General features: G+C 59.4%; 1 protein-coding gene across 2 annotated transcripts in view; it reads left to right on the top strand.

The window, feature by feature from the left end:
* The window catches only part of VOPP1 (VOPP1 WW domain binding protein), a 33,800-nt gene extending 19,775 nt beyond the window's left edge, over positions 1 to 14,025 (top strand). The window contains exons 2-5 of one of the 2 annotated variants that reach the window (XM_081102048.1): positions 2,220 to 2,278; positions 8,802 to 8,879; positions 9,666 to 9,802; positions 11,675 to 14,025. In XM_081102048.1, coding sequence (XP_080958174.1) covers positions 2,220 to 2,278; positions 8,802 to 8,879; positions 9,666 to 9,802; positions 11,675 to 11,865 — 465 coding nt within the window. In that variant the 3' untranslated portion in view covers positions 11,866 to 14,025. The remainder of the gene's footprint in view (positions 1 to 2,219; positions 2,279 to 8,801; positions 8,880 to 9,665; positions 9,803 to 11,674) is intronic. The other variant, XM_081102047.1, reaches the window with a different exon arrangement.
* Positions 14,026 to 18,717: the final 4,692 nt, after the last annotated feature.

Here is an 18,717-nt window from a genome sequence, read left to right on the forward strand (position 1 = left end):
GAAGGTGTGCGCTCGATCCTTTAGACGTGATGCTGTTGCACACTTAGGAGCCTCCAGGGCAGTGCGAACGTGACTTGTATGTGCACCCCAAAACAAAGACGTTCACGGCGCTGCGTGCGGGGAGCCGCGCTCCACTGCGGTCTGCCCCGACCCTGCACTGTCCCCGAGGCCTGCCTGCTTGGCTGCGCATGGTCACAATGCTGCTTCGGACCGCGACGTCCCACTGGTACCACAGTGGTCCCGTAAGACTCTAATGGAGCTGAACAGCTTCTGTTGCCTAGCGACGTAGCCATGGTAACATTGCAACACAACACATTGCATGTCTGTGGTGATGCTGGTGTCAACACTTGCTGCCCTGCCGGGCGCATGACAGTAGATCACATACAGTTATGTGCATGCAGTATGTCACCTTGATAATGGACATAAGTGACTGTTCTGGTTCAGGTACTTACTATACTATGCTTTTTATTGTTATTTTAGAGTGTACTCTTTCTGCTTACTAAAAAAATTGCTGTAGTCCGGCCGGCGTGGCTCAGTGGTTGAGTGTTGACCTATGAACCAGCAGGTCCCAGGGGCAATTCTTGGTCAGGGCACCCGCCTGGAATGTGGGCTCGATCCCCAGTCGGGGGCCAATCAATGGTTCTCTCTCGTCATTGATGTTTCTCTCTCTCTCCCCTTCCTTCCTCTCTGAAATCAATAAAAAAAAATGGAAAGACATTGCTGTAAACCAGCAGCCATGCTACCCCAGCGGCAGCCTTGTGCATCTCGTGTTGACTGCATCTGTTGAGCTTGATTCCCTCTCCGGCGGTTTTATAAATTTAGTGCAGCCTGAGGGTGCAGTGTCGTCAAGTCCACAGCCGTGTCCAGTCACGTCCTGGGCCTTCACGTGCCCCCGCCACTCACTCCCTGACTCGAGGAGCGTCGCCCAGTCCCGCGGGCTGCCTTCAGGGCGAGCCCTGTCCTGGTGCACCACCTGTCCCTTTATGAAGCCGTGTGCGGGGCTCTTCTCTGTTTGGATGTGTGTAGACACACAGATACCACGCGTCACAGGTGCCCACAGCTCATCACAGACACAAGCTGAACAGGTCTGCAGAGGCGGTAGCATCCAGGTGCGTGTACACGCCTCTGGGCTGCTGGCCAGCGACGACATCGGACATGGCTGATGCTGCGTGTCTCGGACGCTGTATTTTTTTAAAAGATATTTTCATTTATTTCAGAGACAGGAAGGGGGAGGGGGAGAGAGGGAAACATCAATGATGAGAGAGAATCATGGATCGGCTGCCTCCTCCTGCACGCCCCACGCTGGGGATCGAGCCCACAACCCAGGCATGTGCCCTGACGGGAATCGAACCGTGACCTCCTGGTTCATAGGTGGACGCTCAACCACTGAGCCACGCCGGCCGGGCTGTCCTGTATTATTTCGAAGGCGCTATATATCCACCAGGGGTCAGTGGACAGATCGTGGCGGTAGGAGGTGGTGAATTAAAACAGAGATGGCACGAGGGGCATGAGTTTAGAAAACACCCGTTCGGAGAGGTCGGAGCAGTCCTGCTCAGCGTCCTCATGTGCAGGGGGTGCGCCTGGCCGCTGTCCCTGTGAGAGTCCCCCACCAGCTGGCTTCCCACCTGCTCTGCCCGCCCCTCCGGAATGCCAGGTGCCTGGCTTCTTTGGGAAGCACAGGGGGCTCCTGTGGTCTTTTCTGCCCCCCCTTCTCACCCTGGAAATGGGGGAGGGGGCCGTGAATCCTGACTTAGAGTCCATCCGGCACAGGGCTGCATGGGGGACCTGTGATTTAGATGTGGCTTTTAGAATATTCTGGAATATAAAGATCTAGGAAGGTGAAAACTATGGGCAATGTCTTTCACAAATGGAAATGGGGGGAGGGGTGGAAATCTTTGGAATGTCTGCTTCTAGCGTTCTTTACATATCAGCACCACGTGCATTTGACATGGATTGCCTTTGCCTTTTCATAAATGGGCTACCAGTGCGTTCAGAGAGATGATAGGCTAGAGAAATCATCGGGAAATACTTGTTTTCCTACGTTTCTTTTCCCTTTTAAGAAACTTAAAGCAAAGGTCCGGGTGGGGCCTCTCCCCGTCGCCGCCTCTCCCAGGGCCAGCTCCCCGCCTGCGGCCCCGCCCTCTCTCCCGCCTGTGTCCTCTGGGCTGTCTCCCCACCGGGCAGGCGCCCCAATGACCGCGCTTCTCTTCTCTTTGCAGTGCACGGAGGCCAAAAAGCACTGCTGGTATTTCGAAGGACTCTACCCGACATACTACATGTGAGTACCTGCCCGCCCGCTGATGCTGTGGTTACGGTTCTTTCACGGGACTGGTTATGGGACGGGGAAAGCCCTGTTGGGAGGCCCTCAGCCGGCTCACCGGCCTCTGCTCACTGGTGCGCAGAGACCCCCCGGGACACCACCCGCTCAGGCCAGGAGGACGGCGCTGTGGTGCCTCCCACGCGATTGGTCAAAAGGGGCAAGATGTGTGGGCAAGGCCAGCGTGACGCTGGCTTGTATGGCTTCTAGGCCGAGGGTGTGAGGACACGGGGAGTGGGATTTTGAACTTGAGCGGGAAAAACAACCCCCTCGGCTGCTGTGACCGTGTGTGTGTGTGTGTGTGTGTGTGTGTGTGTGTGTGTCCCTGTGCCCCGCACCTGCCAGCCTCGCTCTAGGAAGGCACCGGTGCGTTCCCCGTTTGCATGCGTTTTTCATTTCTGCCGTCTTAGTCACTGGCTGTTCTTGCACCACCTGCCTAGGCGGCCAGGTTAACTATCGAGGTTTCCAATTATTGTTATCACTGGAGGCCTGGTGCATGAAATTCGTGCACTCGGGGCGGTGGGGCTCTCTCAGTCCCGCCTGCGCCCTCTCACAGTCCAGGAGCCCTCGGGGGTGTCCGCTCCCTATGGGGAGCAGGCCTAAGCCGGCAGTCAGACCTTCTTCGCGTTGCCTCAGAGGCGGGAGAGCTTTGCCAGTTGTGAGCCCGGCTGTGGCTGAGCGGCGCTCCCCCTGTGGGAGCACCCTGACCCCCAGGGGGCGGCTTCCGAGTTGAGCATCTGCCCCTGGTGGTCAGTGCATGTCATAGCGACCAGTTATTCTACCATTCAGTTGATTTGCACATTAGCCTTTTATTATATAGGATTATTTAAAAATTGTAAATGTATTTATTGATTTTTAGAGAGAGAGGAAGGGAGAGGGAGAAAGAGAGAGAAACATTGATTGGCTGCCTCCTGTATGCGTCCAACCCGGGCATGTGCCCTGACCAGGAATCGAACCCGTGACCTCCTAGCGGGACTCAGTGATTACTTTTGATTGTGTTTTGATGTCCCATAGTTTTGCAGGAATGCCTCAAACCAGCCCTCCCCCCCCCAAGACTGTTATTTTTAGCATTGAGTTTTGCAAAACATGAGATTTTTCGTAATACATTTAATGTTACAGCAGAAACGCCATATATTGTGGTGTCCAGGAAAAGGGGGCAGGAAATATATAACAGCGGCCAGAAGGGTGATTGCTTCACTGGCCAGTACGTACATCTTTCTTGCCGGTCGCCCCAGGGGTTTCTGCTCCTGAGGAGGCAGGTGGGCGGGGAGGGCTGCTGGCCGTGCGAGGAAGCGCAGGAGAGGGGCCGAGAGGGGCCGCTTCCGTGTGGCTTTGTGTTGAGACACCTGACACGCGGAGCCCTGACGCCCCACCAGAGAGTCTGTTCCCAGCATCTGAGTCTTTAACAGTCATTGTAACAGCAATGCAGGCGGTGGATGCTCCTGTTACAGACTTACTGTCTGCATAGTAATGCAAGTCAGCGTTATCTATAACAATAAAAGCATGATATGCTAATTAGGCTGGACGACCTTCCGGTCGAAGCCGGGGCTGCAAGGGAATCCCGGGTCCCGGGTGCCAGAGGGAAGCCGGTGCCGGCAGCCAGGGGAAGGAAGGCCTACTCTGGCACGGATTTCGTGCATCAGGCCTCTAGTTAGAAAAGAAAATCTCTGCCCCTAACGAGACTTCGCATTAATGTGAAAGAAGTTTTGACCCTAAAGTTTAAACAAGAAGTCGTTTTTCACTGATAAAATAATTGAAACATGACTGACTCTGCAAGTCCTTTGTAATTTTTATTATTTTTATTTTTTCCGTCACCATTTATCCCCTCTCCGCCCTCTTCCCTCTCCGCCCTCCCCCTCCCCTCCAATCTTTTTGACAAATGCTTCGGAAGTCATCAGAGGGGAGTTTTTTCCCGGGCCCCCTTTCTCCTGCCCTCTATTCTCCGTCCCTCTCAGCAGGTCACACGAGGAATGCAAACTCAAGAATTCCAGGTGAGAGGTATACTTCTGCCTCAGAGAAACCACTACCTCCTCTGTGTAGTGAAAACAAAATAAGAAATTGAATAGAACCAGACTTTTCTCAAAAAACAAATCCAAGCTGAGAAAAACAAATACAGATTAGGGTGTAAATAAGGGTATTTCTGGAAAACAGGTGTTTCCTCTCTTTCTACTAGAAATAGCAGAACGCCCCCTAATACTTGCTTTTCTTTCCCGATTGCCTGGTTCACTAGCATGCGTCCCAGCAGGGCGATCGGAGAACATTGCTAGGCAGAGGCACTGACGGGATTTCCTCCGAAGATGTGGCTAATTCTGCGGCCGAGAAAACAGTGTTTGGGCTCTAATTAGTCAGGAAACAGCGCCGATCTCGTTTTGAGGCGTCAGCCAGTGTGACCCAGCGAACCTCTGGGGAGGGCGCCTTCCAACAGAGGTCTCCCAGGACCCAGAGGTGCTCCGTGACCTGGAGCCCTTTGGCTGTTCTCTCCTGGAAGGACGGAGAGGTGGTGAGCCCACACCCGCCACGAAGGATGCGGGTTCCCTGTGAGGCTGGTCACGGGACCTCACAGTGAGCGCAGCGTCCCTCATCAAAGTGGCTCCAGCCCCTCTGCCCTCAGCTGTGTCTTTGCTGCCACTGACATACGTGGACCCGACCGTGGCCGGTGTCTCTGGGGACGGCTGTGTAGGGCGTCCTTGGTCTTCCTTCTCCTTGGGTTCTCACTGGACTTTGACAGCCTGTTTCCTAGAGACGTTCTCCCCCCACCGCTGTGCTATCTGGGCCCTGCAGCCGGCAGCGGGGATGGGCAGGAAGGGCGGCGCTGGGCTGTCAGCGAGGCGGGCAGGCGGGCTCCAGGCCAGGGGCCGGGCGGGAACCAGCGAGTCCTGGCAGGAAGCCTGGCTCCTGGGGAAAGCAGAGCCTTGGGAACTGAGGCAGCAGCGGGGAGACGGGGGTCCGGTCGCAGCGCCGCCCGGTGGAGGGGAAGGGGCTGGGCAGCGGGGGAGCGCACGCTTAGTTCTTCTGGGAACAGTGGCCTTTCCTGGTCGGCTCTGCTTCCTTGACTCCGCTCGGGCAGGCGTGGCCACCCTTGTCCCGTGACACGGCCTTCCTCATGTTTCATAGATTAGCCAGGGCGCATCCCCCGGCTCCCAGAGGCTGCAGGGGGGCCGTTCCTGTTTCATTGTTGATCTGTTCCCGATTTCCTGGCTCAGGATGGAGGCGAACGTCTTTGCTGTGGACGGAGAAGACGAAGGCGAGCCGTTCCTGTCACTCAGACCTGCTGGTCTGGGCTCTGTCGCCCCCTCCCTCCCCCTAGTGAGGGGAAGGGGCCTGAGAAGTTAAAACTGTCCTCACTCTGTTATTAGAGCTCCGAAAAGCCGTTGCCACCATCAACATCAGGGCTTCTTCCCCACGTGGCGGGGGGGGGGGGGGCGGGGGGGGGCGGGCAGGGGAGGAGGCAGCAGGAGGAGGAGCTGGTGCCAGGCACGCAGACTCGTGAGTCCGATTGTGGGGCAGGGACCCCAGGCCGTCTCCGAAGGCCAAGGAGGAGAAAGACCCTGACAGGGGGGTGGGGGGTGGGGGTGGGGGCCAGTGCGACCTCACACTGATGCCCCCGTCTGGCATCACCGGGGCCCACCCAGTTCCCACATCTCCCTCAGACCGAGACAGAGAGTGTGTCCTTGATTTCCCAGACGGGCCCCCCACGGAGTCAGGGGGGATCTATATACATAAAAGGCTAATATGCGAAGTGTTCCCTCGGGAATTCCATCGCTTGCTATGACGTACACTGACCACCAGGGGGCGGCGTGGAATATGGCAGGCGACCAACAGCGGCAGTGGGGTGCTGAGGGAGCGAGGGAAGGAGGAGGTGGGGAGGCGGGGAGACGGGGAACCTGATAGGCCCTGGTCACCGGTCAGGCCTAGGGACCCTACCCATGCATGCATTTTGCGCACCGGGCCCCTAGTTACTTATAACAAAGACTGACTGTGATCACAGCTGACATGTCCCCTCCCTGGACTGGGAGCTGGTGGAGGGCCGGAGCCGGTGACTTCCACACCTCCAGTGACCTGGAAGGCGCTCCTACACACGCAGGACCCAGGGAAGGGCAGCGAGGAACCGGGGACTGGCAGCCTGCCCTGGTGCTGGGAAGTGTTTCGGGGGCTGGCAGTCAGACCTTCTCCAGTCCTGCTCTGCTGCTGTGTGATCTTGGGCAGACCTCCTCCCCTCTCTGGGCCCCAGTCGCCTGTGCCGGATTATCTCCAAGGTCCGATCCTGCTTCTGGGACTCGCTCGGGCGGCTGCACGGAATAATTTAGAGCGGCCCCGCCGATGATGTGTTGTGGCAGCGACAAGCGTACAGATGTCAGAGGGATCGGAGCTCCCACCTGCCTGCCAAGTGCAAGCAGCCGCTCAAGTTTCCCTTCGAAGGGGGTCGTCTTTCTCCCGCGGGCCTCGGGGTGACACACCGGGGAAGGGCGTGCATCGCAGCGGCAGCGCCTGGGCCCCAGGAGCCGTGAGCGCTCAGTTCCAGCTGCTGAGGTCCTCAGGCAGCCGTGCCGGTGCCGGTGCCGGTGCCGGTGCGGGCGGGAGCTTCCCACAGTCAGCCACGGGCATCGTCTGACGTGGCGACTTTCTTCATGCGATGCTGCCAGTGAGTCAGAGAAGGCCGGTGACTCAGAGGAGCCAGCTTCCTGCTCTTCAGGAATGGAAATGACTGGAATTCGGCCCAGAAGACGGGGTGGGGAGAAGCGGGTTGGGCTCCTTAGCTGGCCTCCAGGGATTTGCGAGCGAGAACAGGCCGTGGCCTCTGGCAGGGGGTCCTTGTCACCTGCATTTTACTGAGAAAACCTTAGGGCCAGCGGACTAGTTTCATGAGTGACATCGCCGATGGCGGAGGTGTCAACCCTTCCCTGGGCTCCTGTGCGACTGGTCCCTCTCGGGTGGTGGATGCAGCAGGGTGCTGGGTGCTGGGTGCTGGGTGTCCTGTGTACACACTTGTAGTTTGGGGTTCGGATCGCAGTGCCGCTGAAGGAGAGAAGCGGGGGGCTCTGAAGTCAGCGGCACGGAGATGAGGCAGCCCACACCCCTTGCCCCGCCGCGGGGAGGAGGCAGGAGACCGACAGGTGCAGGGAAGGCGTCCGCTCAGTGCGACAGGAGATGGGACGGGGATTAGTGACGCGGTGACAGAATCAGTGAGCACGCCCAGCAGCTCACGCCTCGATGCCTCTGGGTCCGTGGAGACCAGTCACTTCCACGCCCCTGAAGGGGCCAGGGACGAGCGTGTGGGCACCGTGGGACTGAGGACAAGGGCGGCAGGCTCGCCCTGCAGGAACTCCGGCCTGGCTTACCCTCTGCACCCCCTGACCCCCCACCGACCCCGCACCCCCAGTGCGTGCCGGGGCGGGCAGAGCCCACTCCTCCTGCTGCCTGCTCTGCCTGTGGCCTTGACCAGGTCATTCCGGGCCCTGTCCCCAGCCTCCCGTCGGGGTGTGCCGCTCCTTTAGACGGGGCTCACCTCAGCCTCAGCCTGGCTGACTGTGTCTGGTGCGTCCTCGCTGTGAATAATGGATGGCGTGAGTGGGGAGGTGCTGTTCGCAGGTGTCTGAGCAGGAGGCGGAAGCAGCTCCATAGAGCCAGTGCCTGGCCGGCTGCCCGACCTGCCTGCTGGCGCTGGAGAGCCAGACCAGGTCCGGAGGCGCTGGTGTGCCCACCTCCTGGCTCCTGGCAGACCTGGGCCTGATGGGCCCCTCTGTGCGGGTGAGGTCAGCTCTCCTGCTTGGGGTGTGCGGGGTGGGAAGGGCGGGGCACAAATAGTGAAGGAGGCAGCGATGAGGCCTCGAGGCCTGGGGGGGTCCCGTCCCTGGCGAGGGCCTTCCTCGGCTCCTCTTCTGGGGGAGGAACAGCCCCCTGAGTGTCCACAGGAGCCTGAAGCCTCAGGCGTGGGGTGCGGGAGGGCTGGCGAGGGCAGGGACAGTGCCTGTGGGCACTTCTGTAAGGACAGCGGCACCGTGACCGTGTCCTGTCCTCGCGCCCATTTTGCTCAGGAAACTGAGGCTCCCAGAGGCCCCACCATTAGTGGCAAGACCAGGAGAAGCCCCCTAGCCGGTCCGGCCCTGCAGGCTCTGTCTTTAACCCCCTGCCCCCTGAGCGCTGCCGTCCCGTCTTTGGAACCGTTGGGGGTCGGGCCGAGCAGGACTCACAGTGCTCAGTGCCAGCCTGTGGCAGAACCGGCGGGTCACACGCTCCTTGGCTGTGGCGCTTCCCCGGAGGAGCCGTCGTGATTGGGCGCACGGGGCCTGCGGGACGTGGTGCCGTGAATTACACTGACAGTGTCTGTCTCGCACCTTCCATTTGGGCCACGAGACAGACGTGGTCAGCGTGGCCGTTTCGTGGCCTGCGGCGGTGGCTGTCCGTCCTCTGGCCTGAGCTCTGCCCAGGTCTCTGACAGTCCGCCCTTCCCGGGATCGGCCCTGACCCTGTGCCTCTCCCGCAGATGCCGCCCCTACGAGGACTGCTGCGGGTCCCGGTGCTGCGTGCGGGCGCTCTCCATCCAGCGGCTGTGGTACTTCTGGTAGGTCACACCCCGCCTGCCCATGGCTTCTCCCCCTACCCCGGGGCCCTGGGGCGCCACCTTCCTGTCGCCTTCCCGGGTCACTGTCTCGGGGGCTGCCTCGTAGCAGGCAGGTGTGTCTGCCTGGCCTCGCGGTAGCATTTCTGCTCCCCGAGTTGCCGGGAGCCCCTCCCGGGTCCCAGGCAGCGGCTGGGGGAGAAGGCTGATTCCTTCAGACGGGGGCTGGGCAGCACCTCATCCTCCAGCAGCTCCTGGCCAGTGTCCGAAACAACACTCAGGTCAACTGTCCTTTTATTGTTAAAGATATTTTAGGGGGGTCGGCGGGGAGAGAGAGAGAAACACTGATGTGAGAGAGAGACATGCATCAGCCGCCTCCTGCACACCCCCTCCCGGGGATCGAGCTCACAACCCGCACATGTGCCCTGACTGGGAATCGAACAGGCGACTTCTGTGCAGGGGACCAGGCCCAACCAGCCCAGCCACACGGGCCAGGGCTCAGCCTCCTAAAGATCAGAGAGTCTGCAAATCTCACGGTAAAATTCCTGCTGCCTCGGCGTCTCCCCTTCTCATCGTGTGGGCTGCCTCCCGACTCGGGACAGACGCTGGGCCCTGCCATGGCCAGCTCTCCGAGGGAGGAGGCCCCCGCCAGCGGCCAGGCTGCAGGGCAGTGTCTGCACAGACCCTTACCGGGGAGCCGAGGCCCGGGCTCCGGGCAGCGCGGCCTCTGACCCGCAGAGTGGGAGCCTGGGCCGCCCTGGCCCTCACGCTGGGCCTGTGCCCCCCCAGGTTCCTCCTCATGATGGGCGTCCTCTTCTGCTGCGGAGCCGGCTTCTTCATCCGGAGGCGCATGTACCCGCCGCCGCTGATCGAGGAGCCCGCCTTCAACGTGTCCTACTCCAGGCAGCCCCCGAACCCGGCGCCAGGTCAGCCGCCCCTCCGGCCTCGCCCCTCCCGCCGTCCAGGCGTCTTCCTAAACATTCTGCGTTCCCTTTGCTGCGGGGACACGGCCCCACTTCACCATCCTAGGCCTCCCAGCCCCCTTGGCATTCTCCTCATCCTCCGTGAATACCGGGTTCTCTTCCTGTCGCCACTGTCAGGCTTCCCCACCGCCCGCTCCTCGGCCATGTGTCCCTGCCTGCACACTGCGTGGGTGGCTGTAACCACCATGGACCGGTCCCCGCCCCGCCCTTCTCCTGAGCTCGGCCCTCCTCCTGTAGAACCTCCCTCCTCCTGTAGCTCCGCCCTCCTCCTGTAGCCCCGCCCTCCTGTAGCTCCGCCCTCCTCCTGTAGCCCCGCCCTCCTGTAGAACCGCCTTTCTCCTGTAGCCCCGCCCCTCTCCTGTAACCTTGCTCTTGCTCCGTGGGACCTCTATCAAGGCCAGAAGCCAGTCATTTCTATGTAGACCTCTTCTCTGTCCCATGCAGTCCACACTGGGTTTGCCCCCAGGTCCTCCCGAATACCTCTTCTTCTCGACTCCCCATTTCGTCTCTCCTCTTCGGAGCCTCCCATTGCCTATCCTGGACTATTACAATAGCTTCTTTTTAAAATCTTAATCTTTAAGATATAAAGGGATCGGAGATAAATAAAGCATAACCTCTGCCTTTCGGAAACTCATGGGAGGTGAAGGGCTTGTGGGCAGACATGGCCCAGGGCAGTGGGCGGCCGCACCAGGGAAGCAGGTGCCGCCTGTCAGACGTGCAGGAGAGAGAGGAGGCCCCGGCTGGCAGATTGCCCTCCTGCCGACTCCTTCAGATGCACTTAAGGCCTCGTGTTTCTGTTCTCATTCTCCCCGCAGCACGGGAGGTCCCAGGCCTGACGTGTGCAGGCGTGAGACCCCTCGCACACCCGGTGGGCATCTTGGCGGGCATCAGACCGCCATGCAGTTAAACTAGCACAGGGAGACCCTCCGCCATATGTACTGGGACGAAGGCTCTGAGGCTCCCAGTGTCTCCGGGGCTAAAGGAGGCCTCGCTCAAACAGACCTGCGTCCACTCAGTCAGCTTAGCCCAGCGAGCCCCAAGCTCCCGCTCCGTGTCCTGGTTCTTTGTGTGTGTTCAGTGCTCTGTCCATGGTATCAGCATGACCAGAGGAAGCAGATCTGAGACACATGCTCCAGAGCAGCAGCTCAGATCGAGCTGAGGGGGTCACCTTGGAGCAGAGCCGCTCCCACCAGCATCGGTACACAGGTGCCCAGCCGCCCGTAGCGTCCCCCGTGGCGGCCTCCCTGTCTGAGCCGGGCTCACCTATGCCAGGTGGTCCTCTCCCTGATCAAATGTTCCCCGGCCGGTGGGAATGGCGGCCGTACTTCTGACTTGAGTCTCAGCAGATGGTTCTCGAAGGGCCGTGGAGCTGCGGAGTGGGGGGATGGTGGGGGTGAGGGGGTGGGGGTGGGGGGATTCTGGCCGAGACTCAGGAAATCGGCTCTTGCCGAGTTCATTAGCTGGGAAGTGACTTCCCTTGCCGCCGGTTTTGTTGACTCGGCAGTGCGGGCGCCCTCTCTGCTGGTCGTGTTTCCGGCGCGTGCTCCCCAGGCCTCCGCAGAGTGGCCTTGGCTCTCCGTCCAGGTTCCGGTTGGCGAGGTCCGAGCCCTCAGCCCACCTGTGCCCTGTCCCTTAGCCACCTGGGGTGTGTGTCACTGGATGCCCGCACCCGGAGGTTAGAAGCTCCAGGAGGCCAGGTGCTGAGGGCCCGGCACCTTGTCGGCCACACTGGCCCCGGAGGCCTGGCCGCTGGAGGAGCTGGGGTCGATGGGCAGCGGGGTGTCTGCTGGGCTCACACTGCTCTCTCTCTTTCAGGAGCCCAGCCGCCGGGGCTGCCATATTACACCGACCCCGGAGGACCCGGCATGAATCCTGCCGTGAATCCCATGGCGATGGCTTTCCAGGTTCAACCCAACTCACCCCAGGGGAGCGTGCCCTACCCCCCGCCCCCTTCCTACTGCAACACGCCCCCACCCCCCTACGAACAGGTGGTGAAGGCCAAGTAGCGGGGTGCTGCCCGGAGCCGGCCTGGGCGGCGCTGTGGACACGGAGGAGCCGTCGCCGGCCGCCCGCGTCCCATCAGCGCTGGCTTCCCGAACGGTCTTAGGAGCCACAAGGGCACGTCCCTCTTCGACACCCTCAGAGCAAGCACAGCCCCTCCCGTTTTCTATAGATGACCAATCTCTGCACTCGCCGCGTCCTGTTTCTGATGTCGCCTGTGCTTCGGCAGAGTGTGGACAGTCCCCGAGGGCCGGCCCCCGAAGGTGGCGCGCCCTCAGCCTCAGGCAGGACTAGAGGGAGCCAGTGAGGGCCGGGCGTGGGGAGAGCACGGGAGACGCCTCCCCCGCTGGAGCCCTGAGCCAGGCGGCCGCTGGACTGAGGCCCCACAGGGTCAGCTTTGGGGCCTCTCGTCCCGTCCGTTTTCCTCTTGAAGAAGCTGCTAGAGAGACGTTTGGTGAACAAGGACCTCCCGCACTTTCTGTCTCCATCGCTCCCCAGAGAGGAGGGACACCCCTCTGCCCAGCCAGGGCCGGGAGTGAGGGCCCGGGTGGGTGTCTGCAGTTGCCTGCAGGTCACTGAGGAACGCTCTGTGTTCGTGGGACATCGCTCCGCGCCTCGAGCCGGGACGTGGCATTTAGGAGCTTGTCTGACTTGGGGAGAAATCGCGTTCCCCCCTTTTGAGTGCATTTATGGAAGTGCGTGTAGAGCGCTGTCCTTTGAGGTCAGACTCTCATCGGTGTCTCCCAGAGTGTCAGCAGTTCCCCGGTCTTTGATCGCAACCAGCAGTCTCCACAGCCTCCCCAGCAGCTCTGGCCCCGGGTTTTGATGAAGGACACTTTCAAAGCAAAGGCACCGCGGTGGGCGGGCGGGGCTGTGTGTGGCCTGTGTGGGTCAGCAGCTGTGTGGGCTCGAAGAGGAGCTTGCTGAGAAAGACGGGACTGCAGGGAGATCGTCACAAGTTCCCGTAGATTCACTGACAACTTAACCAATGTGCGAATCAAGAAGATGCGGTCAGGATGCAGACCTGGCTCAGAACCCCTCCCCAGGGCTGTGGGCAGCCCCCAGGATTGCTGATGGCCGTCCTGGGGTTGCGGACAGTGAATGGGAGCCCCGTTCCTCTGTGCAGTTAGTGATGCCGCTAGTGTGTGTGCGCCCAGACTGAGCCCTGCTGGCTAGTGCGTAGGAAGGGCAAGGCAGCGTAGCCAGACCGTAGGTAGATCCCTGTATGTGTGGCGGTTCCACGGTGGGGGTGGGGGGTGGAGGGAGCCTACTTTTGAAATGAACTAATCAGAGCCTCTTGAGAAAAGTTACTCATTGGACTGGAGCATCGGGACATGTCACTGCAGGGGCTGCCGGTGGTTTCTGTTCCCCAGGCCAGGAGTCTTGCTGTCCCTGGGCTCCGGCCTGTCTCCAGGGCAGTGGCGAGGAGTCAGGGTGGGGCCATTGTCACTGCTCAGAGGGACCTTCCTGGGAGGATGGAGACCCTGGGAGCCTCCCGGGGAATTCCAGGGGAGACGCCTGGGACCAAGCCAGCGCCCTGGGGAGCAGTTAGTGAGCGCAGACTCGTGCTCATGTCTTTGGTCACCCTCGTGCGACCTGTGAACCCCTGTCCCCGACTGCAGGCCCTCCACACACCCGGGTCCTCGAGTGAAATGAGTTGACAAAGCACAACATTTGCTGTTTACAACCAACGACAACAAGGGTCTAAAAGTTCCTCTTCCTCCAGGTCACTGGTTTTGCATTTTTAACTTCAATTGGCCCCTTGGCTTTTTTCTTAAATAACGAAGCACCCTCGAGCTGCCCGGCCCTGGACCAGGTGCGGGTGAAGAGGCCCCACCTGTCCATGCAAAATCTTACGTACCTTTTGGATAGCAAGAGCCTGGGCGGTCTCAGCAGCACCGGCAGTTTTATATCCCACGTTTGTGTAAGATACATTTTGTTGCCCCTAGAACTTGGGTGAGAACCTGCTCCACAGGTGGGAGTCCCTCTTGCCGAGGTTCGAGCGTGGGTGCTCCTGGCGGGGGAGGCCCCGGAGAGCCCGCGGTGAGGAGGGAACTGGGGGCAGACTGCGCACGTGTCTGCAGCACGTGGTTCCGTGCTCTTCTGTTCTCTTCCACAGCGTCCTGTTTCATATGTTCGCAGAATAAAAACGCCTTTGGACGTGTGCTCTGACTATTTGTGCTGGGAGCGGAAGGAGGGCAGAGTGAGGCACCTGCTGAGGCACCTGCAGTGGGTTCCCTCGGCAGGTGGGGGTGGGAGGTGGGGGTGGGGGGTGTGACGCAGCCAATCTCTGGAAAACTGGACTAGACGCCATCAGAGAATATAAGGAAGTTTTGGTTCATCAACACATTTTGTTTTTATTTAAAAATATTTTTTTAATGATTCCAGAGAGAGAGAGAGAGAGATAGAAATGAGAGAATCATGGATCAGCTGCCTCCTGAACGCCCCACACTGCGATTGAGCCCATAACCCGGGCCTGTGCCCTGACCTGGAATCAAACCGCAACCTCCTGGTTCCTAGGTTGACGCTCAACCACTGAGCCACTCCGGCCAGGCTCATTTTAAAAATCTAATGAAGGAAATGTGATCTGAGCAGGTGGGAAGGGAGGGGCAGCAATCAGGTAAACTCAGCCCAGACCGGCTTCCCACAGGCAGGCGAGCCTGGATTTTACCTGTGGTTCTGCTTGTGCGTCTCACAGACCTATTGGCGGGTGTATTGGCTGCACTTAGATGAGTCACCGTGGAGATCACGTGGAAAAAGCAGCATCTTCTCTCGCTCTGAAGACAGCACAGGAAACAGGCTGGACGAGGCAGCAGCTCCTGGTGGCTGGGTCCCAGCTGGCTCACACGCCTCTCGCCTCTCCGGGCAGCGGCCTGCCACCAGCTACCCCTGCAGAGGGACGCAGGGTCCCATACAGGCCCAGGTCAGGACTGGGGATGGAAGCCGAGGCTCGCTTTTATCTGCCTCTCACATTGAACTTCAAAAAAATGCAGGTGGCCCTGGCTGGTGTGCTCAGTGGGTAGAGCCTGCACGCTGGAGCGTCTCGGGTTTGATTCCCCGTCAAGGGCATGCGCTGGGTTGCAAGTTCAATCCTTGGCCCCAGCGGAGTTGTGCAGGAGGCAACCAAGCGATGTGTCTCTCACATCCACGTTTCTCCCCACCCCCCTCCACTCTCTAAAAATCAATGGAAAACATACCCTCGGGTGAGGATTTAATAAAAAAAAGAAAAAAAGAAAGAAAAGTCCATCGTGGCTCTCAAGGCACACAAGTACGAAAACAAGAATCTGGAGCAGTTTCGGAACTGGAAGAAGACAGATCGGAGCAGATGGAAGCCGGGTCTGCGGAAAAGGCGGCGGGGGAGACGCTGTCAGTTTCCAGGCTGGGGCCCAGCAGGCGCCGGGGCGGGGGTGGGCGGGCAGGGGCCATGGGCCGGCGGGGCGGAGGCGCCGGCCGCGCGCGCCTCCCACGGAAGCCGGGCGGCTGGGACAGGGCACTGTGTAGAGAGGTGCCGCGACCTGAGCCGTTGGCGGCATTATTTAACTTAGAGAAGGGGTGCAGGGGCGTCAGCACCACACCCTCCTGGACAGCGGACCCTTCGCTTCCGGTTCCTGGGTTCAGGTTCCGCTTGTGTCCCCGTCCTGTAGTTCCGTGCATGTAGGGAGGGGAGGGCGAGACTTTGGTTCCGGAAGCAGCTGGGAGTCAGAGTTCTCCGCACCTGTTTTGGCTGCCTGACATGGGTTTTGGTCTCTTGTCTCTGAAAAGCAACTCAGTGTCTCCATACGCGGGACAGGGCCATTTTGAGGTGGTTCTGAGGTTACACAGCTCTCTCCTTCTTACCCCTTCGCTTTTTTTGGTTTGTTTTTGTTTTTAAACCATGTCTTTTGGCTGTACCCGCAGTGTGGAATTTGCAGATGGCATCGCCACGGTGTTTGCATTTCGTGTACATTGGTAGTTCTATAGAGAAGTGTGATTGGACTCAGGTCCTCCTTTTGTTTGGAAGGAATACGTCAGAGATGGTGGGTGCATTTCCAGAGGAGCACAGTGTTGCTTGTGTCCTGCTAGCCGCAGACAGTCATTGCTGGGGCTCGCCGATTGCTTATGTCCGAGCAGTAACATTTACTATAGTGTCCCATGAATACACAGTAGGCTGAAGCACTGAGAACCGTAATTGCTCGAATGCGGTATAAAACAGGAATGGAAAGCTCACGTGTGTGATTTAATGCTTAGATGCGGAGCATACCTTTGCTGTCCTTGTCCACTAAGATGTTGTGCAGTTACTTCGCTGCACATTCTAATGGCTTATCTCCCTCACCCTCCAGCGAGAATGGGAGTTAGTTCCATTTTCATCCTTGACCTGGAAATATTTGTTGCTACTCCTGTAAATTCGGGTCTCATGGAATCTGTGCCTCCCCGCCCCAGGTTGCCTCCCAGGTAGAGAAATGTGGCAGGGAAACCGCCACACAGGCTCCTGTGGGGCCAGATTGGATCACCAAATGCGATAGGCTTATCAAGGACTTCACACGGTGCCCAACTCGACAGTCAATATTGTACATTAGAGAGGCCATGCTCTCCAGAGCTTAACCCTGTTAAATGGAGGAGAGCCTAGAGTAGAGAATGGAGAGTCACTCTGGCTATATCCCTGAGTAGGCCACTGGGAATAGTACCGATGAATCATATGTGCTGATTGTAAATGACACACCACGTCCCCCTAGCAGAGCTGGCCATCTGTGGGTGTGCGGCGGAAGCTCAGCACCAAAGTGGGAGCGGCCAGCAGCTCCCTGAAGGACTGTCATTCCAGAAAAAAGAACAGGGATGTGGGGCTGGAGCCGCAAAATCCCATGAAAACTGCCTTCCTGGGGGTGGGGCCAGCCTGCTGCTCCAGGGGCGAGGGAGGGGGTGCCAGCCAGTCCACCATCACAATCCTTTCCCCGTGAGTGAGCGTCATCTGAGGTCACCCCTTAATCCCCCAGTTCACAGAGAAGGCATGATGTTAGGTTCTTGGATTATTTGATCTCATCCTCCCAACAACCCTGGAAGGCAGAGCTGAATGTGGCATCATGAGCCTGAGCCCACAGCAAGGACAGCAGGAGCCCCCCAGGCAGTTACCCAGGCCCTGGCCCTGGGCTGTGGGATGGGCAGCACCCAGGGGCTCTGGGTGGCAGGGAGGAGGTTTGGCCACTGGCTATTCAGCTGCCAGTCAGCTCTGTGGAGGCCTTTCCTGCCGCCCAGCAGGGTCAGGGCCCTCCCCTACCTAGAGGTTCTCTTCTGGAGAGAACACTGGTCTTTGGCCCAGAGGACACGAGGTCAGGGTGAAGGCCAGAGTGCCCTCTGGTGAAGATGGCCCCCGGCTCGCTTTCCCCTTCCCTCTGTCACCTGCAGCCGGAGACTGGGCATCGGCTGGGCGGGCGCTGGTGGGCTCCAGAAACAGGCCCAGCGTTTCCCCGGTGAAAAGATCCAGCCATGTCAACCCTGTGGGCAAGAATTCCCCATGAGCTCCAGTCCCCAGCACACAGCTCTGCGAGGCTTTGGGCAGCCCTGAGCTAACTAGCAGACCCTCTGACACGAGAGACTAAAGCCAGCAAACAGGACAAAGCAACTCAGACAAACCCAGCTAACCAGCGAGCTGAGCATGGCTGGAGGAACACCACAGCCCACCCACTGGTCTCCCTATGTCCACAACCACATGGGCCTGGATGCCATCATGCCAGGCACCCCCGTGTCCAGACCAGCCTTCCTGGGGTGACCAGAGGAACCAGGGACCCACGGGCAAGTTCCCCTGATGTGTGGGGTCCCCGGGGCAGCAGCACCAGCATCACCCTGGACTTGGCAGGAGATGCCCCCAGGCCCCACCTAGACCTACTGGATCCGGCCGGCCCAGAAACCCGTTTCCACAAGCCTCCCAGTGACTGCTGCGCGGCTGGCATTTGAGAGCCGCTCATCACCCTCCGCCCTTCTCCTGGCGATCTTCACACTCTCTCTTCTCACTTCCAGTCCCCACACCTCCTCCTCCATCTTCACTCAGCAGATGCTGCCCCGCTGAGAACACTGAAGAAATCAGACTTCCACCGCGCCCACCACCCCCTCTGCGCCCACAGCGTCTGCGCCCATCTGTGAGCGAGAGACGTGGAATGCGGGCTCCCAGCTCCGCGCCCCGCTGGTCTGGGCCTGGGCACCAGCTCCCCCTCCTGTTCCCCCTTTCTGTGCCACGTCACGTTTCAAACACTGCCCTTTGGGTCCTGCCCATGGATTCACAAACGCGCTGTTAATTTTTTGAACTTAAAGTATATTCTTTTTTTTTTTTTTTTAATATATTTTATTGATTTTTCACAGAGAGGCAGGAAGAGAGATAGAGAGTTAGAAACATCGATGAGAGAGAAACATCGATCAGCTGCCTCCTGCACATCTCCTACTGGGGATATGCCCGCAACCCAGGTACATGCCCCCGACCGGAACCGAACCCGGGACCCCTCAGTCCGCAGGCCGACGCTCTATCCACTGAGCCAAACTGGTTTCGGCTTAAAGTATATTCTTGATCCCCTTTCTCTCGCATGGCCAATTCTTTCCTCTCCGGAAGAGCCGATCACTCCCCCCCCCCCCCCCTTCCTCCCTCACGGCTTCCAGGAGAGCACAGCCCCCGCCCCAGGGGCTGCGCTTCCTCTCCTCTCAGCCCCCTAATGCTGCTGGGCTGTCTGTGCCCCTTCCCTGTTGTGCACCCTCACTGCCCAGAGCGCTTCAAAGACATCAATATGCAGTCCACTCCAAAATGACATGTGCCTGACCCTGACCGTGCCTGATGCTAAGCCTGATGCTCACTGTACCTGACCCTGACCCTGGCCCACGCCACGTCCCCTCCATGG

This window comes from Myotis nattereri (genome assembly GCF_964212035.1).
Source record: "Myotis nattereri genome assembly, chromosome: 11".
Lineage (NCBI taxonomy): Eukaryota > Metazoa > Chordata > Mammalia > Chiroptera > Vespertilionidae > Myotis > Myotis nattereri.